The 19,986-nt window shown below is 36.8% G+C and overlaps 1 protein-coding gene across 1 annotated transcript in view; it reads right to left on the bottom strand.

The window, feature by feature from the left end:
* The window catches only part of LOC139736215 (neuroendocrine convertase 2-like), a 62,788-nt gene that overhangs the window by 15,703 nt on the left and 27,099 nt on the right, over positions 1-19,986 (bottom strand). Inside the window, exon 4 of the mRNA XM_071646949.1 lies at positions 2,533-2,709. Coding sequence (XP_071503050.1) covers positions 2,533-2,709 — 177 coding nt within the window. The remainder of the gene's footprint in view (positions 1-2,532; positions 2,710-19,986) is intronic.

Raw genomic sequence — 19,986 nt, 5'->3', positions numbered from 1 at the left:
GACAAACAGACAGATAGATAGAAGATTATATGGGGGACAACATCATACCGCGCGGAAACCTCTACGGTTTCTTTGAGACCTTCTGAGAGATGAAAAGAAACTCAGACTGAAAAAAAAAAATGGTTTTGTATTTCAGCTCACATGTGGCAGGAGATTCTTCCGGACAATCCCACTGTATATATACGAATACTTGGATCTCCATTAGTTTGAGGTTGGCGTGGTTTCTTTGGACGCAGTGGTAATAGGCCTCCACTTGAAAAACAGATAATGTTAAAGTGGTACACCGCAAAAATCTCTACATTGACAGTACTGGTAGGCGGATAGACGAAAGGATAGATAGATAGTTTGATAGATACATACATTACGAATAGACAGACAGACAAAGAGGCAGAAGGAAAGAGGAGCAACAGCATATATCGCGGAGAAGCCTCCATTTTTTTAGACTTTCTGAGGGATGAGGAGAAACTTTGGGTGCCCAGCACAGTACATGTTATGGATCAATGGTACAATCTTTTTCCAAACTGACCTTTCCATCAATATTATTTAACATCCGAAGGGTTTGTATCTGATATATTTTCATCTACTTTTCCAGAGTGAGATTGGTTCCCGCTTTCCTGCACAGAGAGACGCACAGCAATAGGATGTGGTTTCATTCCCAATACGGCCCTCAGTCTTCGCTCTCAAACGTAGCCTGCCCGTGTCTGGCGTATACACACCCTGTCTTCCTTTATATTTCTCCCTATCTCACTTTTCCTTTATCCGACAGTTTTATTGCCCAGTGGCACTGTCAGGCAATCCACGTCTTCCTTGAAAGTGTTCACAAACATCTTTCGGTCATTTCCTGACTCCAAAACAGGGTTTTGATTACTGGCAGGTTGACGAGAAAACGCTACACGATTAAAGTTGAACACCTTTGAAGATCGAATAGTATTTTGCCAACAGCTTTATGATGTTCTCATACATTGAAGACATAGGAGCGCGTAAAAAAAAACGCGAAAGTGTATAGAAAGAAATCGAACAGCAAGGATTTTGCAGGAGTAAAGACCCGGAAAAGGGTAGGGTAAAGAATTACTAAAGTTTCACATCCAACATTTTCCCTCTTGCCTTAGAGGATCATTGGTGTAGGCGTGGGGGGGGGGGGGGATTTTTGTTCTCGACATGAAAAGTGTGAGGCATCAATGCCCCCGAATACTAATGAGAATTAGTTCCTTAAGCCAAACCTGTCACTCCTGGTTTGGTGACGTTAAAAGAAACCAAAAACTGTTTACACAGCCGGGAACAGTAATTCATTGATTGCGACTTACAGCAATACGCGTAATAGATTAATCTGTCACAAAGTTTGACTAAGAAGATCTCGTAACATGATTGTTACTTCATTTTTTCCCCATTTTCAGCATACTGACGGCACATGTATCATTTAATTTTGCTCATTACAATACAAAGATAATATCTATTAGAATGCAGGCATTTCGGAAGCAAATAATACAGATAATTGCATACGGTTTGTGCATTTAACTGACCAAAATTACAGGAATGTTCCATGCTTGGATGTATAAGCCGATGGTAGATTGTATCTTATAATAAAGTCATTTCGTCATTCCACATTCTCGTTGTGACCGTCACATAAATCAATTTGATGAACGTAAAGAAGAAAAAGAAAAGAATAACAAGAGGCCGAGACCAAACATGGGGTAAATGGAAGAGGAAAAAAATGCCACCATGGCTAATCCATTATGTGGTTGTTGTCCGAAATTGAGGTGTTGACGAGGATATCAGGTGTAAGCTCGAGGATGATGGGGGCACGAGAGGGTGGGGGTGGAGTGATTATTGATAGGGGCAGAGTCGGGTATCAAGCGTAAGCCTACCCGTCAGCAAAAACATCTACGTGAGATGTGAACTTTACTATCATTACGGAAAGAATGCTTGATAAAATGTTACGAGGTCATACCAGTAGGCCCTATACGGTCAAATCTGAACACAATAGGTCGCTCGGAAGGGGAATCATGAAAATAGTCCTTTATAAAAGAGTCGTTGAGTTCATATTTATTTGACCATATTATTTTATCTACTCACGCAGCATCATGGATTATGGTGCAATGCACAGGCCATTAACACACTGACGGGAATATTATGCAAAATGTAGGTACATGCTGACATTGTTTCTATGGTTATGAATGATTACGTCCAGTTTTTATGCGGCTAACTTTTAGTTTGCTTCCATCCATGAAATCAGCATGTTTATTAATGACATTCTATATCTAATCACTGCGAGAGAATAAGCTGGCCATTCAGATTAACAACACCATCCAGATCCCATCAAAGGAATGCAATCGCCGTAACTATGGACATGATTGCGTAAGATATTGGCCAGAAAAGGAAGAGTAACAATGAGACAGCGTACTATTAAAAGTAGACCAGCAACTCGCAGTTTTAGACCTATAAAGTCCATTCAAATCACTGTATGAAAAAAGACAGGTATATATATATCTCAGTGGAAGATTACCATGGCAACTGGGCCCAAGCAATACTTACGAGATACCACTGTTTGGATAGGAGAGGATCATTGAACGGGGCATTCTTCCATGTTTTCGGTTCCTCTTGGCTCGCTGACTTCAGCTTCGGGTAGTCGTATTTTTCGTAAAGCTTTTTCAAATCCTTGAAACCGCGTTTATCCCGGGTGAAGCCTTGTTGTCGAACGACGCGTTTAATCTGGATGAAAGGAGGAGAGGGAGAAAAGATCATAGTCATGAAATAAGATTATGTAGGTGTGATTTATGAGACCTAATTATACTTGATCTGTGTGTGTATGTTTATCTGTCTGTCTGTGTGTATGACAATATCCCTGAACAGTAGGGCCTTCGTTACAGAAATTTTTCTTAGAACCCACGCAAGGAGATACGAAATTCATGAGGGGAGGGGGGGGGGGGGGGGCGGAGAGATAGGATGAATCTTCAATTTTGTTTTGTGGCTTTCTCCGAGCCGGGGGTGGGTTTTCTTTAATGAATATCATTACAAGACTGTATCAGCAGTTGAGGTGGTCACATTCCCTGCGTACATGAGCAATAAGAGACTTCAGAGCATGCAAATTAATGTTCACGTCATATAACATGATGCGACCTTCAGAAGAGAAAAGCAGCAATTCACCGAGCTGCGCCGTGATTACCGTTTCTCTCTCGGCATACACCTGACTAAACTTCAACCAGTATTGGATGCAGCATCCTGTTTCTCGGCTAGCGCCACGACGTGTTTCAATTATTTTGCACACAGACGAGCGAACACATACACAACATGCACACACTCACTCGTACAAAGAACGATCCAATATGTGGTTGCATTGATTTTGGCGAGAGAACTGCAGCTTAAATACAAGATTAAGGCTTGAAAATGAATTATCATCGGCAAAAGCTAGTGACGGGGGCGGGGTGGGGGTGGGGGTGGGGGTGGGAGTGGGAGTGGGGGTGGGAGTGGGGGAGGAAGAGCACGAACGGTGTATCATCAACAAATAAAACAAATGATTCTTGAGAATGCGATTTTTGACAGCTTGATCGTGCAATCAATTACCCTCGTATGAAAACCCCTTTCTTACAGTCCTTCGAGAAATAATCTCAGACTACTCCAACGAGTTCACACGATTTTTTTTGTGTGTGTGTTTGTTTTTGCTATGTCGTTTTGTAACAATCACCAGTAGAGCACCTTGGAGAAAATCTTTTGTGAAATAGAGAAAAGAGAAAGAGAATCAATGCAATCAACTGATTGTCATGGAGGAGTCTGATTCGTGTGATTATCCTATGGCGCAATAAGCTTCATTTCCTTCTCCCCAGACAGACGACAGTTCTATATAATGCCATGACAACAAGAAAAAAAAAATCATATGTTAGTGGCGCTGGTGATCGCGCGGACTTGTCATGACGACGAAGAAATTTTTCATCAAAGTTATTTCATAGTTACCGCGGGCACCAGGTGCACCAGCTAACGAGACTTCGTTTCATCAGGTTTGATTGAAACGACTACCCACTGTTCCCTTGTGATTAGAACGTTTGTGACCCTACTTACAAATTGTTGATAGAGCTACGGAAATGCGTTCATTTCTGATTTCTTACTGACAAAAGAAAAACCACTACCATTTTTATCAGAGTGACGTTAAGTATTCTTGTGACGCACTAACAAGTATGGACACCAAGTAAAATAAACTACCGCAGACAACGCAAGAAATCTGGCCCCCAGAATGAATACCTTTTGAGAAAAATTTCCACACAACATGATAAAATAAAATCAAGTATGTGAGAAGGGTTAATAATAGGTTAAAAGTCAGCGCCAATAAAGGATGACATCACGTTGCCAAGGAACTAAATTTTAAATCTAAGTGAACATATTTCCATATTATTAAAAAAGTAAAATGGTTAAATCTGTGTCTATTCAAGTAGACAATTCTTTGAAAGGTTGCATTATCATTTGATAAAAGCCTTTTGTTGATACATTGATGAGTCGTTACGATACTTTTGGATTGATTATGCAACGTCTGTCGGCAGTTTGCTGAATTAAATTCATGTACATTAATGTTTCAAAGCGTTAAAGTTTGGTTTGCTTTAATTTCTGAATCTCTGGATCACAGCGACAAAATGATACAAAGTATGCAACAAAGTAACCGATTGAAATCGATATAGGAAATGCAATTTATATATCGTCAAAAATCATCAAGATCTCTGATCCTAAAGATGTAACATAATCAAAGCAGCAAAATCGCAAACTATCATACTCACAAGTACAAAATTGTTAAAGTTTGAAGAGAAAGTAAAATGACACTGACTTCTATTTCGGTTTTTTTTAAAGTAATGTCCATGTATCATATTTCACAACCAGATCATTTTCCTCCTCAGATTTAATGCCTGAAACTTTATCCGATTAACTGGGTGGCAGTCATCCATTTCATCACGATGATCACTGTAAGGAAGATTACTTCCGTTTTGCGAAAAAAGAGCGAGTATCTGTGATGATTACGGCGTGGGTGGGTGACTGCATGACTGTGTTCGATGCCTGTCCATGTGCCCATAATTCTCAGGGCAGGGAGTATACATCAGCTCCGAGATTTCATTCTACGTAGATAAATCAACGCTAAGATCAGACAACGATTGGAATTCCTCAGTAAATGGCTTACAATGTAAATGACATGACATGGTATGAGGGTTTTAGCTTTTCATTAATTGCCTTCACTGGTTTGCGGACAACACATCAGTGAAGCAAAAATTCTCACAAACAACGTCTGTCTGTGTAATTGTTGGAAACGAAATTATTAGTTCTTCTAAATATTCTTGGCATTGGCTAATTCTATAGAAATGACTGACTTATTTTGCCATAACGTTGACAGTCAACTATGAATCAAATTCATGTTAAATTGGCAATGTTTCTTGTCTTGTTACAATAATGGAGCATATTCGTGTCAATACGCCACTCGTCATACGTACAGTACATGATATCGAAGGTTATTGTTGTTGTTGTTGTTTTTTTTTTTTGAGGGGGGTTGTTTTTTTAACACCAGAGTTTGTTACATGTTGTCGATACGATGTTAATAAAGCAGGAACCGGATATGTTAACGCTTGCCCCCTGATTCCAAGGCTTCATTTCGCATACTTACACATCTCTGGTTTCCCCTTGTATAGCTCCCACTACAGAAAATGGAGTGAGGACATCATGTACTAATGGAATGGTGCTAAGTTGCAATGCAACATCTGTCGCAGTCAAACCACCTTTACCATTCCGCGCCCCCTCGCTTTCTCTCTCTCTCTATCTACTCATATACCTACATCCCTTCTTCTCTATTTCTCTATCGATCATTCTTTTTCCCCCTTTGCTCTGATTGATTAATCCGCTCAGATGCTTACCTATATACCGGTTTATTTGCTCTGTCTCCGTATAATATTGTTAAACCAGCCACCTCCCGTTGTCCTTTTCTTTTTTCTGTCCTTCAGACTTCTTCTATTGATTTCCCGTGCTATCTGCCTCCCATTTTCCGCTTCCTTTTTCACCTCAGTTTTTCGATGTTGAGAATACAGAGAATATTCATACCTGTCACTTCTAAAACCTACATAGGAGGAATCTCATGACATATGGGAATGCTGTTCACATTTGAAATGGTAAGCGCATTAATTCCTGTTAGTGCGTCTGACGCATGACACATACAGTTGGCAGTAGGCGCTAAGAGTCGTTCAAAATTGTAGGAGACGATAATTCATATGTAACCATGACGCAGGCTGGATTATTTCCTCTGTCTTTAATAGCTAAGAATTTATTGATTGGAACTTTGATCTCTAATCTCTGATGGATCTTTCTTTTACAACTAAAAATATGTAAAGTCGACATAATCCTTGGTCCTTTTTCAAGTCTGTTTACCTGTTTACCGTTTCGACATCTTTTATTCTGAGATGTGACAAGTCTAGAATTTCGTCCAGGTATGAATTTCGAAGTGTTATTTCATTTTAAGCAAAATGAAAAAGTGTTCTCGACTGGTGACTACAACTCCAACAAATAAAACAAAATTGAATCGATGAAATAAACTTCAAGTTTATTACCTCGTTGTTATAATCAAAATCATATCGTTGATGTGATTCTATCGGAGTGTCGCCGCAATATTCATCCATTTCGTTTTTGTTTCGTTCCTTTGCCTTCTCTCCAGAGCGATTTAATATCCTGCACGTCTAGCCACCTTCTTAATATCCTGAGTTTTTTTTTTGTCCTATTTGCGTCTATCTGTTTGGGTGCGTGTCTTCTTCCTTGAGATGCACGTTGGCTATACATACATCAGACCTTGTATTGCACAGTGTGACAATTACCGTACACTTGCATGAGACATGGTTCTTCGCTTGATTTAACGCCGTACACACTAAGAAAAAAAGGTTCAATAAGGGAGCTAGAAGGGTTCGAAGTCGCGAAAATGGGTGCAAACTACACGATTTGAGAAAATGGTGGAACTTTGCTTCTTATATGGTTCATTTTGGGTTCGATCTTGCCACGGTCATTGACGGTGCAATATTACGCCCCAAACTAGTCTCAAAACAAAGGCCATCCTATGGTGTTGCTCGGCACTAAAATGCAATATTACATATCCTTGTGCTGATATTATGAACATATATTTTTTGATATCAGGAAACTTAAATTTCTTTCATATTCTATAGTCATTCATCGAGAGTATATTTTCAAATTAAGTTGAGTCCATGATGAAAGGGGTCTACTAAAAAAACAAAAGTAGAATACCTGATTGCTTGTCTGGTATTGACCAATCACATTGTACACATAACCTAGGAGGTTTAACAGATGAAGTTCCAACTGGATGTAATTATTCAAATAGTCGTCAGATTTCTATTGCTATACAAAACAATTCCACAGGTGCATTTGTGCCTTCGCTGATCGGGATTCGATGCCGCCGTCTCACTGAGCAATCTGAAGATTCATTTTGGACGTTTACATAATTTTGGCTATATTTTGCTTCAAATTAAATCCTATACTTTAAGATAAAAACATATAAAACAAAAGTCAATTCTGAACAGAAATATTATTGTGCAAAAGTGTTAATCAGAGCTGTTTCATGTGAAAGTGTTTAAACTGTACCCTGGATAGCCGGTTTATTTTATCACTTTTCCTCATGATTCTGACAAAGCAAACTGATATGAATCTTCAAATAGAATTCTCTATCAATAGAAACATCAGATTGAAGGATTGATGGAGGGAGAGGTACAGCTCTAACTCTAACGACAGCTCTGATAATTTGACTTGTATCTTCACTCTATACCACCAAAATGTGATATCTCTCTGGAGCATATATATCTGTTACACCTGGAGAATGAATTGTGGTAGTTTTTGAACCTTATCTCGAATCATCTGCCTCATCTTGCCATATCCTTCAAACTTTCTGAACTGGGTGTCACTGGAGTTACTCCACTTCTAGTCCCACGAACTGGATATCTTGCTGGGCATTTTGTAAGTTGAACAGTACCAGTACCATTTCAGTGCATGTACCGTATGCATACTCACCTTATTCGCTCAACCATGCCTTGAAGATCTTTGCATCTAACAGACTTCGAATACTGTGCATACCAGAGTACTTACCTGAATAGCAGTGTCTTTCAATGCATCTTTGATGAGGTGAGTGTCACTGAAAACATCTAGGCCAAATGGCAGTCACAAGAACAACAAAGAACCTTGTGAAAGAACTCTTGACAGACGACGAAGTCTGGTCCACAATCAAGGAGGCAGTGACCGAGATAATCTCAAAGAAACTATGTGAACTTAGTGATCGTCTGGAAAAGCAGGAGGGACTCATCATGGACCTGCAAACAAAAGTGGTGGAATCTGAGCAAGAAATTGCAACATTAAAGTCAAAGGAAGTGCAAAACAAAGATGCCATCTCAAATCTACACTCACAGTTGAATAATCTGGAGCAGTATTCTCGCCGGAATTGTCTCCGTATACATGGTGTCCCAGAAAATGCACAGGAGAGGACAGATGACGTTGTTCTTCGTATCGCAAATAACAACCTGGGAATTGGCCTTCAACAAGGAGACATTGATCGATGTCATCGCATCAGTCGTCGTCACCCACCACCTGCTGGTACTACACCCAAACCGCGTGCGATCATCGTCAAACTGGCATCGTATCGTCATCGTCAGGCCCTGCTGAGAAACAGAAAAAAGCTAAAGGAACAAAAAAGCGGAATCAGCATATATGAGGACCTTACTGACACAAATCGTGCACTTCTCTGGGATGCCTTCGCTGAAATGAAAAGACCAAATACCAAGGTCCTGTCAGCTTGGACCATAGATGGCAGGATCATCATTTCCATGAGGGCATCAAATGGGAAAACAATCACAAAAAGAATCTACAGCAAGATTGACTTGCAAAAGCTCTGAAGATCCACCAACATATGAAGTGATTAATAGATTATTGATTCTATGTAAACTGGGTTCTGCTGATTGATTTCTTATATGTCTGACAATATAAAGGATCCGAACTTCAATACTACCACTCATATCTCACAAGTTTAGTGTCTAATGAAATAATTGAAAGGTGTTTTCTCCTGGTGTTTCTTTGCTCTTGATTACAACTAAAATACCATCTAGGTTTATATCATTCTAATTTTTGCAGTTAGTTATGTTTGTGTGTATTTTCGTTGTTTCATTGTAATGTCCCGTAAGGATGATTATTGTCATTTTCAGCGCCTTGACAATGTTGATTTAAGTATTCTTAAGGATTATCTAACTCCTTCTGACTCTGAGGAGAATGTCTTCTCGCAGGGGTATATGACAATTAATGAATTTAATAAGTTTTTAGACAGTAATTTTGAACTTAAACAATTTCATGATAAGATATTTTGTGTACATGTGAATACCCGCAGTTTGTGTCATAACTATGATGAGGTTGCATTGTTTTTAGACTCTCTGTCTGTTCAGCCCTCTATCGTAGGCATAACTGAAACATGGTTTCATGATAATATTTCATTGTCTTTGTATAATATTGATAATTATAGATTTGAGGAAAATCATAGAAGAACTAAGCGTGGAGGAGGAGTTGGTATGTATGTATTAAATGATATTGACTGTAAGAGACGCATTGATCTAGATGTAAACAATGATTTCATTGAAAGTATTTTTGTGGAAATTGAAAATTATAAGAATTCGTCAATAGTTGGCGTTGTTTACCGACCTCCAAATCAAAGTACTGATGAGTTTCGTTTTTATCTATCTCATATTTTAGACGTTGTACATAACGAAAAGAAAATAATATATTTGATGGGTGATTTTAACATAAATTTATTGAATGCCGGGAAAGTGCAAGATGTTAATGAATTTTTAGATATGTTGATGTTGTACTCCATGTTCCCTTCTGTGCAATGCCCCACGCGAATCACAAAACAAACTGCCACTCTTTTAGATAATGTACTTACAAATGATACATGTGTTATTCAGTCAGGAGCCCTTTTTACAGATATATCTGATCATTTACCGGTATTTTGTATTTCTGATAATAGCATTAAGTCCCAAAGCAAGACAAGTTATGAAAAGCGGGATATCAACGAGACCACTATCACTCTTTGTGTACGTATGATGGAGAATGTGGAATGGTCACCTGACGCAAATGATGTTAATAGTATGTATAGTGATTTTTTGATTAAGTTTTCAAATGTTTACAATTTTTGTTTTCCTAAAAAAGTGTGTTACAAAAAAGAATTTAAGAAAGGTAAACCATGGATAACATATGAAATTCGTAAGTTGTGTAAAAGAAAGTGTCGTTTGTATAGATTATTTGTAAAGAATCCAAGTGAACATCATGAGACTGTGTATAAGAAATGTCGAAACAAAGTTACAAATATGATTAAACTTGCCAAAAAACAATATTATGTCGGACAGTTAAACAAATGTAATGGAAGTACGAAAAAAACTTGGAATATTATAAATAAAGCAATGGGCAAAGAAAATAACACATTTAAGTGCAATGGAATATTAAAGAATTGTGAGAAAGTATCTGCTAAGAAAGAAATATGTGATGTTATGAATAAGTACTTCGTTGATATTGGATATGATTTGAATTCAAAGTTTACACAAGATCTTACTGATAATTTTATGCAATATGTGAAAGTAAATGAACGCACTATTTATTTTAACCCTGTTACTGAGAAAGAAATCATAGACATAGTCTGTAACTTAAAATCAACTACCAGTGCCGGATATGATGATATTCACATAAAAGTTGTAAAGAGAGTTATACATGTGATAGCAAAACGTTTGTGTTTGATATTTAATAAGTGTTTTGAATTTGGTATTTTTCCAGAAAATATGAAAATTGCTAGAGTGATTCCTGTGTTTAAAAGTGGAAGTCCGGAACTTGTTTCTAATTATCGGCCAATTTCAGTCTTGCCAGTATTTTCAAAAATATTAGAAAAGTGTATATATAATCGTCTTTTTAATTTTCTTACACAGTGCAATATAATACATGAAAATCAATATGGTTTTAGGCCGGGTCACTCCACATCATCTGCAATGGTGAATTTTGTGCATGAAGTTGTAACTGCGATTGAGAATAAAGAATATATGATTGGTGTATTTCTTGATTTAAGTAAGGCGTTCGACACGCTTGATCATAGTATATTGGTACGTAAATTATATGCATATGGAATTAGAGGATTACCATTACAATTACTTAAGAGTTATTTGTGCGAACGTAAACAACATGTAAGCATCTGTAATGATAAATCGATTAATTTAGGCATAAGATGTGGAGTGCCCCAGGGCTCTATTTTGGGACCTTTACTATTTTTGTTATATATCAATGATATTTTTAATGTTTCTGAAATTTTAAAGCTTATTCTTTTTGCCGATGATACGAGCATATTTTTTTCACACAAGAATATTTTAGAGTTACAAATTATTTTGAACCAAGAACTTACTCTGATGACAAAGTGGTTTTATTCAAATAAACTTACAATTAATGTTCAAAAAACTAATTATATGTTATTTACCAAGAGAAAATGTAATATTGATAATTTTTCTGTCAATATCTGTGCCTCTCGGGTAAAACGTGTGTCGGCTTTGAAGTTTTTAGGATTAATACTTGATGAAAATGTTACCTGGAATGCTCATGTAAATAACCTTTGTAATGTGTTGGCAAAGAATATTGGTGTTATGTATAAATTAAAGTCAATGCCTAAAGTGTTTTTAAAAATGATTTATAATTCAATTGTTTTATCACATTTGTCATACGGGATCATAATTTGGGGCAATGCATCAAAAACCCAGTTGAACAGAGTCTGTGTCTTACAAAAACGTGCAATACGTATTGTACACCATGCTTCATATCTTGCCCATTCAAAACCAATCTTTCATTTGTATAAGATGCTGCAATTTTATGATATTTATCTTTTACAGTTGGGTATTTTTATGTATTTATGTTACAAAAAGTTCCTTCCAGAATCCCTTTTAGATTATTTTTCGCTGAACAGCACTATCCATAATTACGAAACAAGAAATTCTGCAAACTATCATCTATATCACATGCGCACCTCATTTTTCAAAAATTCAGTTATATATCAGGGCCCTCATATATGGTATTCTATCCCTAGAGAAATTAAAGCATCAAAATCCATAAATAATTTCAAAATTAGATATAAACACCTTTTATTGGAAGATTACAAACATAGTTAATTCAAGGCGTATTTTTGTTGTTGCTGTTTTCTGTGTTGTTATCGTCCATACCTCCGTAGTTTTCTTTTGTAATGATTGCATTGGTTTGACTTGTTCTGTTTTGTCAACTTAACTGACTTTTTTTTTTTTTCTTAAATATGTCTAAGGTATGTATGTTACAGTAAAATGGGTCAGCTACTCACAAGGGCTTTTCCTTTCTTGCTGCTTCCCCCACCAATGGCATTGTCTCTGTATGTAGTCATACCGCCACATTATTTTTACTTTTATGTCGTATGTCCTATGAATTTTTCTCTTTTTGCATCTCATTTTGTACACTCATGTTTTATTGTATGCTCTGTATATTTTTAATGCTTGGTGCAAAATAAACTAAACTGAAACTGAAACTGAAACTGAAAGATTACTGCCCAGGCATGCCTATTAGAATAATGTTCGTTTTATTTCATTTTTTTTTTGAGCAATTTCTATTCGTGTATCCCCGTGTCTTTAACATTCACCTAACCTATCTCTTATTGGTTGGGATGTCGAAACGTAATTACCATTACAAAGACATATCTTCCTGTTTGTGGTTCATTCTTGCTAAGGTGCAATATTGAGCCCATAACAAGTCTCAAAGAAAGACCCATATGGTGTTGATTGACACTTGAATACAATATTGCATACCGTCGTGGTGCTACTATGTACATGTTTTTTTAAAGACATCATAAAACTTGATGTTCTCCCATAATTTCATAATCATTCATCGGAGCATCTTTAAATGAAGTTGAGTCTTTGATGAAAGGGTCTGCGAACAAGCTAACGAAGAATACTTGACTGCTCGTCTGGTATTGACCAATCGAAATGGAATATGTCACAGCATTCCCTGCATGCTTACTGTGCGATGATGGAATCAAACCCTACTACACGCTAAAGATTTTCGTTGCGACTCGATCTCGGGACAGAAAAAAAAAAGTCAATATTTTTTCAAGGCCCTCAAATCTGGAATTCCATCCACTCTGATGTGAAATGTAAGAAAACGGTACAAAGTTTTAAGGAAGCTTTAAAACGTATTTTACTTGAAAGGTTTTCTGGAAGTTACCAATATCATTTTACGAATTCATAAGAGACTAGCAAGATAGGGTGTACAGTGTATTTGTGAAAATGACATCTTGTGTATTGCTAATATGCGCTGGTCCATGTTTTTGTCTGTGTATGCATGTGTGTGTATGTGTGAGTGTGTGTGTGTTTGTGTGTGTGTGTGTGCCAATGTTTTTCTCTGTATATACAATGTATTTACTTTTCCGGGATTAGTTTTAAATAAGGCCAATTGCCTTCTCACACACCCCTTCACTTGATATCTTTTGCTGTTTGTTTGCTTTGTTTGTTTGTTTGTCACATTGTCATTTTATTCATACCATTGTCACATTTTATGTATGCATATTTTATTGAGTGAACGTAAAGGAAATGATAAACTAAAATCATTTAGAGAGCAAACTCGCGGATATATAAGGGTGCAAACTACACGATTTATTTGTAAGGGTTGATTTTTTCCCCCTTTTTTTTCATGGATTCATGCACGGTAAAGCCTAAGAGTAAAATGCATGCACATGAAAAATGTAAGCACATGTTTCCGTGTGCTTGCGAACACCACATTTTAGAATGAATAAAGACTAGCTGTGATAGTGGAATTTCTCATGAATAAATAATAAAGCATTAAAACCCTAGCTATTGTTCAACACCAATGTCAGGGTGTTAACCACATACTCCCATACACACCCATTGACCTCTGTGCAAAGTGATAATTTTGTACAGAGGGTTGAAAATAGAGCAAAATCTGTAACCTAACTGTGAAATTGATCATGGATTTCATGAAACTGATTTGTGTTTTAAACCACCTCCAACGAAATTGTACACTATACAACTATCTCCCATATCAATGATAGTGTTATCTGATATATAGTTACTGAATTATTAAGAATCAAAAGTGGATTTCTTTTTTAAACGCCTATTAATCCATAGAATACATTCGATGCAAAATAATGACATGGATGTTTCCTAGAGTGTCAATTCACGGACCCAGTAGTTTGGTCACCTGGTGTGGGCATGTTCATTCTTTTCTTGAACATGATTTATGAATTCAATGAATTGTTGAGTCGTGCGAACTTATGTGCACATAAGTTGACTCCCAGATGGCTCATTGTACAGCTCGTTCATGCGTGTTTGAGCTGAGCATCTAGCGCAAATTCCATTTCCATAGCAGATCAGCTCTTCTGAGGCTTTTCATAGCGGCTTACTGCAACTCTGACTTCAAAATTATTTTATCCACTTCATGATATCAAGACCCCGCAGATTCCTACCACGTGGAAAATGGTGAGTTAAAACATCATCGTAAAGCATGATCTGAAATATCCACAATGTTCTCGACCAAGGCCTTACTCTCGATATTACCCTTCATCAAATTTCTTGTATCTGTTATGTTTTTGGTTGTATAGCCATGTCTTATAATGTAGGCTTGCAGGCAGTAATATTAAAATGTTCATTTTAGAGTTCTGTTAAAACTGGCTAGTTTTATGCGTGCTGTTTTCTGTTCTATTTTGTTTTGTTTCGTAACCATTCTGTGGAATTAGAGCAGCTTTAGCGATAAAATGTCTTGCTAAAGACGTCATGGCATTCCGATTTCAGATTTCAAATTCATTTATTGTTCATTTAGGAAATTCTTTTTGTTGGTACATGGGCGTGCACATAGGAATATCTACATACATGCATAAACTCACATATATTCATGTACATGTACACATTATAAATGATACAATTTTTACTACATACACAATTATACAAGCATAATTTATACTCACAATACAGTGAACACATACATAATCACAAATTTCAAGTAATTCTTTATATTTACCGATCAACAACAAAACAAAATAGTTAAGAAAACGTGGAATCGGATATTCCTATAGGAAGTGTATCCTTAACATAACCTTTACGCCACCTCCCCTCCCCCAACACAAACACACATCCCCAAGGATAATACATCGCGTCGTGCCATACCACATTTGATTAATAACGAATAAAAGGAACGGAACTGAAGTTGATGAATAATTGTTGATAAACTTATGGATAAATAGACTATTGTACTAACTAAACTTATAATGGCAAACATTGCACGCTTATCTTTATGCTGGGATAATTCTCTGTAGTCAGGTAGTGTATGTGGTGGACTTAAGTACACCCTGTATGCAGCAAGGCAGTGCATAAAAATTGAACTATACATTAAGCTGCCATGGAGAGAGTTATGTAGTCACATTTACATAAGTTAGCTCTTCTGCAAAATTATTACACACGCATGAACAGTGGCCTTGAACTCATGACACTTGATTTTCCTTTTCAGGTATTCAAGCAAGATACAATAATTTGCGCGCATTCTCCTGATCACGTAAACTGATATGCAATTCTGAAGGACAGAGTGATTCCTCAACAGAATATGTAAGTTTCATTAATGGATTAATCCGTAATACATGTACACTTGTATATGTATTTTCAGGTTATTGATTCATCTAGATTTTCAGCATGTGATATCCGTGAAGTATATTATATTAAAGCGTATTATTACACATGAACGCAGTTTTATCAGTTACTATAATGTAGCCACCGTTTAGTGGGTTGCGGAAAATTTGATAAGACTATAGTGCAATTTTTGATACCATCTATAATCGAGAGATATGTTACTCAAGTGGACCATTGCGATCATTCATTCTTGCCTTTTCCGTTCTACGTCTTCTCAGTTTTTTTGGACTTTTTCCTGAAAACTCCATGATGGATTGTAACTCATACAGGCAGCATCTCTACCCCGCAAGAATCTTCATTTTTTTTTTCATTTTTTATTTATTTATTTATTTATTTGTTATTTTATTATTTATTTTATTTTATATTATTTTATTTATTATTATTTATTTATTTTTTTTTTTTTGGGGGGGGGTAATCTTCTTTTCTGTAACCAGTATTATCAAAGTAAATCAAATCAATGTTATGAATAAGTAGAGGGGGCTATATTTTCACTTTTTTGTGTGTGTGGTAGCAGGATTAGAGGTGTCAACCATAATGGGCATCATTACACCCATTGCCATGGCCAGCACCCGGACCATCATCTGTGGCAAGCTCAGCAACGGCTGAATGGCTGAGGTCTATAAGTCTTACTCCTTTCCTAACTGTGTAAAATATACAGCAAACTGATGTTAAATTGGCATGTAATTTGATGTTGTCTTACTTTGTTATTTTATGTTATGAAGACTTTGAGTTGGTCAGGAAAAATGTGGGAATATTTGAATATGCCCAATGTCATAAATGTATGCAGGCCTACATAAAAGGTGTGTATTTTCATCTCAGTCCAAATTCGCCACATTTTTCTTTTCAACATGACTTTACTCAGGCTATTCCACATTTATTCTTTTTTTTTTCAGCTCTAACTTAGTGATGTCGGCATGCTGTCTCCTAATTCCCCGTCTGCCTGGAGAGGACATGCTGTATGTCTGTGACAAAGTAAGTGCTGCACTTTTATTTTTTTATGGGAGACGGGAATTCCATCTGCTTTGTGACTAGAAATATAAGAGGAATATTTCTTTGCAACATTATCATGTTTTACTTATATGACAAAGAGCTGAAATAAATCTATCCGACCGGATTTGTTTAGAAACCAATATCAAAGCTTAAAGGGATGGTATAGTATTGGTGGAGGTGAGGATTTGGGCTTTTAACTTTTTGTGATATACCAAGAACCTACTTATGAAATAATAGAGAGTATGCCATTCTAAGAGGAATTCTAAAGATTATTTGATAAAAATTGGTTTTGAAATGGATGAGCCATCCAAAAACAAAATAAAACGCAGCGATCGTGATAAAAAGTGAGTCCTATATTATATTATTATTGCTCTGTTTTGGATATCGCAGGTATTTCAAAACCATTTCTCATTATTTCAGCAAAAGACGTTAGAAACCTGAAGTAGATCTATGCAATCAATTTAATTTTCCATTTTCTGGTCAATGGTCATAGTTGCAACCTGTTAGTTTATGTAAGCAACAAAACCGCCTATAGTGTAAACGACCTATTTCCTTCGAAATTTTATTCAGTCATTATTTATTCATGCCAAAATCTCTTTCAGAACCTGGAAGGACTAAATCCCACAATCTTCACTGTGAATGCTGCGCACTATTTGGCTGGATGGTTGTGAAATCTGCCCGAATTCCTGTATACAATCGTGTCTTCCTTCGCTACAATGTTTCCGGCCTGCTGTGCTCTGTGGCTTTCAGTATCCCAGACAAGGCAGAAACACCCGATGCATACTTCAGCAGTACATTGCAAGCCTTGATCTGAACAGGCAACTATCACGAAGAAAAACCTACGGCATTTCATTAACAATATTGTTCAATAATTGTCTTGATATAGTTTACCAGCCTAATGTTTTCATGGTGTATACTTTTACAAGGAATTGTCACCAGAGAAATGATGTTGTTCAGCTTGTCCCTCCGTTCGTACATCAGTCTGTTATCGATTATGGCAACGTTGTATCACGAAGGGAAATGAAACGAAAAGTACAAGTGGACAAGTTAATGCAGGGAGATTACTTTAGCAGTTGAACACATCGTCACAAATTGAGGAATATCGGAAAATCCGTTGAAGAGCTATATATACACATATATTTAGAGTTTCAGTGCCGCCATTACGAGATGAGAAAGCTACATCTTTGACGACAACCATGGAAAATTATGTAAAGAAATGTAAAGAAAATAGGCATAGTTTCACGTTTCTAGCATTACAAAAGGAGCACTTGATTTACTTCTTCCAGAAGGGGGTGGGGGTAATATTACCCTTAACATTATGGCAACGACAAATAAGTGGAGGCAATTTGTACTTTTCATTTAGAATCAGATTTTATGGAATTCCCTTGATATTTTCGTCATATACGTTTCCATACATGAAAGTGACACTGAAACTTTAAAAAATGCATAACTTCCACTGGATCATACGATTTTCCATGTTCACTTATGTGTTCTTATGATATTGCTCCAATCCACGGGTACATTTGGGTTTCATTCCCCTTTAAGTACTGTTTGAGGTATCCAAATGAAACTTTGCATATGTATGTACGATTGGATGAAGTTACTTCTACCACATTGTGGGTGCCAGCGTTCAAGGTCAAATATTGTAGGTCATTGTCAAATTCTACGATGTCATTTCGTGCTCTTTCTTTGTATCTCACCTTGTAAGCACTGTCGACATAGTATTGTGGTGTTCTTTTAATAACTTTCCACACTTTTGAGCTATATGACCACCAAATTCACTCCCCAGAACATCTAAAGATGGCTGTCAAGTGTTGATATTGGTGAAGTCCGACTCCGTCAACAGTCAAAAAGTCAATGAGCTTACATTTGAAAATCAGTGTAATCACAAATTCGATATGTGGGCAAGACATCACTTCGCTTTTACCTTGTTAGATGGTGAATATTTGTGAAGCTTCCGTTTCCAATTCATACAGCATCAGCATACCTTATGTCTGAGAATAGTGGTAAAGAAGATTAGATACTTTGGCAACAGCGTGTAAAATTCGCAAAATTTTATTTTGTGCCTTATTTGCTGAACAAACGTCGTAGGAGGGCTACAACCTGCCAGGCAGTATGGCGGAACAATTACTCTATTATTAGCGTCATAGAATAAATGACAATGATGTAGTTCTGAAGCATGCTATTCATTAGATACTTTTGCAATGACTCCATGTATACTTTTAATCGAACTAGGTATATAATCATCAATGTCTTGTACTTGAATAACGACAGAATGATTTCGGTGAGGAAAGTTTTCTGTCACGTCATTTAGGAATAAGGGAACGTGTCAATATTATGCTATTTGTTCCATAGTTATTTCTGAAGTGGTTAAATGTATTTTCCTTTTAAAAAATCATTTTATATATACCTACGTTGCATCCAGATGCTTATTCGTTGAAAAATATGGGCAATGTATTTAAAGGACAAAGATCATACACTAATGGGCCTAGGGTATACAACATTTCACTCGTTGTTGTTGTTTTGCTTTGTTTTGTTTTGTGGGGTTTTTTTTTTGGGGGGGGGGGGGGGGGGGGACACGGTTCAAAGTGTCCTGAAACCTTGTATAATACATGCATTTAGTCATGTATGATGCCAAACTGTTCCCGCTCATACAAATGCAGCCGTTTCAAGGAAATAACATAAGATTATTCTTATACTCCATGATTTGGTAATGCTTAAGTGGTTCATAAGAGTCCAGTGAAACTGTGTACAGAACAAAAAGTGGATTTGACAATGGTATACGATATCCGCAATTTACTCTTTGACGGGGTCTATCATCCGATTAATATGTATAAGCACGGTAGTCCCCTATTCGGAAACTACAAGTTAGATAAGCTGCAATCATTTTGCACGCGACCATGGCGTTATAGCCAAAGGTGATCTGCAAATCCCTGTGTGCCTACAGAGGATTGGAAAACGTAACAACTTTCTATGTATAGAACAACGAAACAGAAACTGGTGCATGTATTATTCTCAGTCACTTTGTTAGTCATTATGATGATTTGCTCATTGCAGTTCCGGAATCTCAGCTCGAGGGACTCGAATTGATCACCCAAAACAAAATCTGAATACATAACCATGATAACTGCGATTCTGCCTAGTCTCCATTGGTAGCCCATAAGGGCTGGTATCAAGTTCGATTTTCATATTATAATTATACCTTGTATTTAGATGTTTTCATCGAAATGCCCGTATACCTGAATATGGTATGCGTATGTCA

The sequence above is a fragment of the Diadema antillarum genome, unplaced genomic scaffold (assembly GCF_040938485.1).
Source record: "Diadema antillarum isolate AM-2024a unplaced genomic scaffold, OU_Dant_1.0 seq00000633_RagTag, whole genome shotgun sequence".
Classification (NCBI taxonomy): Eukaryota; Metazoa; Echinodermata; class Echinoidea; order Diadematoida; family Diadematidae; genus Diadema; species Diadema antillarum.
The sequence above is the reverse complement of the archived record's forward strand: the minus strand, read 5'-3'. Positions and strand labels throughout refer to the sequence as shown.